The sequence below is a fragment of the Triticum aestivum genome, chromosome 1D (assembly GCF_018294505.1).
Source record: "Triticum aestivum cultivar Chinese Spring chromosome 1D, IWGSC CS RefSeq v2.1, whole genome shotgun sequence".
Classification (NCBI taxonomy): domain Eukaryota; kingdom Viridiplantae; phylum Streptophyta; class Magnoliopsida; order Poales; family Poaceae; genus Triticum; species Triticum aestivum.
The window spans coordinates 413395294-413400011 of record NC_057796.1 but is presented as its reverse complement, the minus strand read 5'-3'; the positions used below and the strand labels follow the sequence as shown (position 1 = coordinate 413400011).

The following is a 4718-nucleotide window of genomic DNA, read 5'->3' as shown; positions in this document are numbered from 1 at the left end:
AAGGGCATTCGGGCGACCTCGGGGGGAAATCTAAGGGCAAAACTAAGCAGAGTCGAAGAGTAAGGGCAAAACCCGTGGGTAGGTTCCAACTAGGGGCAAAAATGCAATTGTTCCATCTTCTTTTTACTCAATTAGTTTGACTGATATGCTGTCATGTGGCAATGCAATGTGATGAGTTTTTGTTAGATAAGAAGACATCTTACTTGAATGCATATTTTTTTCCTTGTAGACTGTGTTGTGATATTAAGTAATTTACATTTTCACCCTTTTAATGCAAGCTGAAATACGCACCCATAATTTATGCCCAGACTATTTTTGTGCATCGAGGACCTTCTTAGAGCAAGTGGTGTCCGTCTTAAGTGCTCTTAAACAAGACCTTGTCATGTCGGTTGCCCGGGCGTCATCCACAAAGTTCAACCATGACCGTGTCTCTGAGCTTCTCCATTTTGTAGATCACTTAATTTGGTGCCAGCCGTCTGAGATATGATAGATTAAGAGCCAGGTTACACCATTTTCTTTACTTTATTGTTCGGATTATATGCATGAGTTTTGGTGTGGATTATAGGTCTCAAAGTTACTCTTAGTTTGTCATCTTTGTTGATCCTAATTTACGAGGTTCACCGCTCTGGTTTGAATTGTATGTCGCTAGGCGTAAATTCAGATGTTTGCAGTCTCATGAATGTACTGTGAAGATGGACGCTTTGTTCATCAGGTTATATTCCATGATGCTTTGGGCATTGAGTATGGCACATGCACATTAGCAAAAGATATACACCAACAACATTTAGCGCTTAGATTGTTAATCTAAATTCGTGTTTGATAGTGTAGTAGGTTTCACCATGATGCATGTTCTATTGTCGTTTATTTTCCATTATTGTTGCCCTTGTTTTTTTTTGCATCAGCTGACGTGTTATGCGATATTGGTCATGATCTAGACATCCTCCATGGACCAGATATATATGTTAAAATATATTGTCCATCTTCCTTCATCAGTTCGGACTTTTGTATGAGTTGGCTGGAGCATAAATTCAATAATATATACTGTTAGCTTATTGTTTCTCTGAAATTACACTAGCCATAATGCACTAGCTCTTCTAAGTGTCAAGTACATAGTTTTTTGGGTGGTAAAAAAGTTAAATTCTACCGGCCGGTATATGCACTACGCACGTAGTACGCACGCAGCCACTGCCATCACACTGGCATCCCACCGCTTTCGTTGAGCCAAAAAGAGAAGTTACGTTGCAGCACGTTGTGCCCACACTCCCGTGTTGAAGCTGGTTCGCTTGCAGGTCGACACGTAGGGGCTTCATGTTCATGAATTTGTCCATCGAGCCCTAAGGTGGTTGCGCCATACTTACGTGAAAAAGGAGTACATCTGTATTTCTCGGCTAGGGAAGGGGCCAAGAAGTGGTGGAGGAGGAGATTCCACAGAGGTGAAGCTTTATACTACACCTTTGAGAGGAGAGGCAGAGCAAGGAGGAAGAAGAAGAGGGTTTTGCTACGTGGCATGGAATTCATGGCATACTAGTTAGTTCTTTCTTCTTCCTCTTCCTGTTCTCTGCCTCTTTCTTTCTTGTTCGCAAGCCACCCACGCAGCCAGCCGCTGCAAGGGGCCACCGCCGGCTGCGCTCCGCCACACCCGACCTGAGGTCCGCCGCTTCCACCAGGCAAGGTGAGTTCAGCGCAAAACAAGGTGACTTGGCTGCTACTACCATCCTCCATCTGTTTTTCAACTAAACACCACCTCTCTTCTTCCCCAAATCTCTGACTAGTTTTTTTTTTAGAAATGGAGGATGACCCCCGGCCTCTGCATCTGGAAGATGCATACGGCCACTTTATTAATTATTCTCGAGGACCTTACAAAGTATTACAGACAATATTCCTGAATCCACCATCTCGGCAACATATGTACTCTTATCCATATGATGAAGGGATGCTAGTTGGGCCACTACCCAAACCACTCACCTAAACCTAACATCAAAAGCCGGCAGCCCCAGCCGAGCCACATACCGGGTCTGGGGCACAATCCGGTCAGACACACTCTTGTGTCGTCGCAGCCATCTTCCACAGGTCCGTCTTCAGAATATATTGAGTCTTCTACCTTGTGAAGGCCACTCCGCCATCAACGTCACCATAACGCCAGACAGCTACCTCCTCCTGCGCGAGTCCATCTCCGCGCATCGGGCGCCAAGTCTCCACTGCACCACGCCGCCGAGACCTGCTGCCATCAATGATTAAGATGAAGCACCGCTCCACCAAAAAAGCCGCCCACTGGTCCCTCGATCCCGTGAACACCTCCAAGACTGACGCCCCCAAGAGGAAACGACACAAAATAGCGCCGCCGTCATCCGATCTACTGATCTAGGGTTTCCCCCGGAGATAGCAGATGGTGGCCTTGAACTTTTCCTCGGCGATGCCTTCAAGAAGGGAACACCGCATAACAGCGCCGTCACCGCCGGCCTTGGCAGCTAGCCAAAGGCAGGTTTTCACCCAGATCTGTTCGAAGAGCCTCCATCAAGCATCGTGTGCACGGATCGCCCAAACCCGCGCCGCTCGCCGGGACCAAGCTAGATCCGACAGAGCACGCAACCACCGGACGCACCTCCTCCCGCCAGCCCTGCCGCCAAAGCACCAGCAGCCGCGCCGCCAGGATGCAGCCACCGCGGCACTGCCAGCCATCCCCGCCGCCGCATCCAGAAAGGGCGCGGTGCTCAGATCTGGCCGCCTGCCCCGGCCGACCGCGACCCCCACCATGTGCCGGGGCCAGCCCGACGACACCGCCCAGGACCGCCGCTGCACCCGGCCGCCGGACCTCGCAGATCGGCGCGCGCAGCCGCCGCACCCAGCGAGGAGGGAAGGAGAAGAAAGGAGGGCGCCCAGGAAGAAGCCCCGTCGCCGCCCTCACTGGAGCCCGCCTGGCTTCGCCGGCGGAGCGCCTCCGGCAGCGGCGAGACGGGAAGGGGTGAGGGGAAGGCCCGGCGGCGCGCGAGGGAGTCGCCCCCCGAGTCGCCAGAGGAGGGCGACGCGGGGGTGTTTTGAGGCCGGCGACGGGCGTCGCTTCTGGGACGTGAAGGTGGTCTTGGACTCCGGCGGCTACATGTACTTAGGGCGCGGCTGGGAGCAGTTCACGCGTGCGCACGACCTGCGGCTCAGGTACTTCCTCGTGTTCACCTTCGACGGCGACGCCGTGCTCACCCTGAAGGTGTTCGACGTGAGCATGTGCCAAAGGCACTACAAGCACGACGACGACATGAGTACGCGCCTGTTCTTGCTTTCTTCTCTTCGTTTCAGTAATCAGTACGGTGGTTGTAACTTGTAAGAATTAAACAAGGATGCCAAATTCGCATTTGGGCAGGCACTGTGAGCAGCAGCGACGGTGACAGTGGGAACAACAACAGCAGCGTGGGTGACAGTGGAAGCAACAACGGCAGCGTCGGTGACAGCGGCAGCAACAGCAGCAGCACGGCGGAGATGGACGCCGAGAACGGGCCGGCGTCGCAGTTCAGCCCCATGCTAAGGAAATGCAACCTGGTGAGCGCGTTCATGCACGCTCGAGCATGGCTAGTCAAGTGTGTTCATAACTTCATATACATGTATCCATGAAGTAGGGTTAAAAGTTTCAACGAAATTTCAGTGAAATTTCCAAAATTTCGCATATTTCAATGGGATCCGAAATATTTTTAACCTCGAAATTTCAAGGTAGATCCAAACTAATTCTAAAATAAATTTAAATTATGTTAGAATTCATTAAAATTAAGTGAAATTTAAAATCGTAAGAATCCGAAATAATTTCTGAAATATGCGAAATTTCCGAAATTTCACATATTTCAGTGATGTCCGAAATTATTGTGTTTCCGAAATAATAAAAAACCTCTATCTGGTTACTGATTCCATCCGGTGCTCGCCGGCCGGGTGCAGAACGTGTCGGTGGACTTCCAGCTCGCGCACGGGTACGCGGAGAGGAGCAAGGTGGAGCTGCGGATGCGCGGCAAGTCGTGGCCCGTGCACCTGAAGCACAACCCCAACACGGGTGGCAGGCCCCGTGCGTGGTTCAGGTACGGGTGGCACCAGTTCTGCGTCGACAACAGCCTCGGCGAGGGAGATACCTGCTTCTTCCGAGCGATCTGCCAAGGGAGCGCCAGCACCGGCGGCGAGGACCACCTAACTCAGGGTGGAGGTGAGGAAGCGGGACGGCAGATTCCTGGTCTGAGGCGAGGGCCTCCGTTGCATGCATCAGCCTGGTTGGCCGGCGTGACCTCGTTCGCGGCCATGCATGGTCATGGTTTTGCCTCATCCGTCCCTCATCTGCTTTCCACGCAACTTTCTTCCCCTGTGATTCGAGTCCTGTGCATGTACCACGCAGTGCAGTGATATCCATGTGCCAACCAGTTGCTCGGCTTGGCACCGTGAGTAACTAAACCCTAAACACATTTTTCTCCTGTGATCACCTGATTATTTTGAAGCACTGACCGTAGAAAACATTCTATTACAGGTTTAACATATGTACTGCAAGAAAAGCAGAAAATAAACTCCAGTTCTAGGGGGAGCATGAGAAATTATTTAGAGGTGCTAACGTTCTTCAATCCAGACTCTAAAAAGGCATCTTGGCGACAATCTTTGATCCTGATGCAAACCTTCTCAATTTTTTTTTAAAATTTTTTTTCGAAAAGGGGGGACTCCCCGGCCTCTGCATCAGATCGATGCATACGGCCAACTTA

General features: G+C 51.0%; 1 protein-coding gene across 1 annotated transcript; it reads left to right on the top strand.

Annotated features, from left to right (window-relative positions):
• The first annotated feature begins 1410 nt into the window (after positions 1-1410).
• On the top strand, positions 1411-4510 carry LOC123171910 (uncharacterized). Its single transcript, XM_044589063.1, has 3 exons — positions 1411-3254; positions 3356-3531; positions 3919-4510. Exons 1-3 carry the CDS (start codon positions 2387-2389, stop codon positions 4369-4371), a joined length of 1497 nt encoding a protein of 498 aa, XP_044444998.1. The 5' UTR covers positions 1411-2386; the 3' UTR covers positions 4372-4510.
• The last annotated feature ends 208 nt before the right edge of the window (positions 4511-4718 follow it).

Coding starts and splice junctions, on each gene's coding strand:
- LOC123171910 (XM_044589063.1), top strand. CDS start 2,387: ATGGTGGCCTTGAACTTTTCCTCGGCGATGCCTTCAAGAAGGGAACAC. Junction 3,255..3,355: donor CAAGCACGACGACGACATGA/GTACGCGCCTGT, acceptor GCATTTGGGCAG/GCACTGTGAGCAGCAGCGAC. Junction 3,532..3,918: donor TGCTAAGGAAATGCAACCTG/GTGAGCGCGTTC, acceptor GGCCGGGTGCAG/AACGTGTCGGTGGACTTCCA.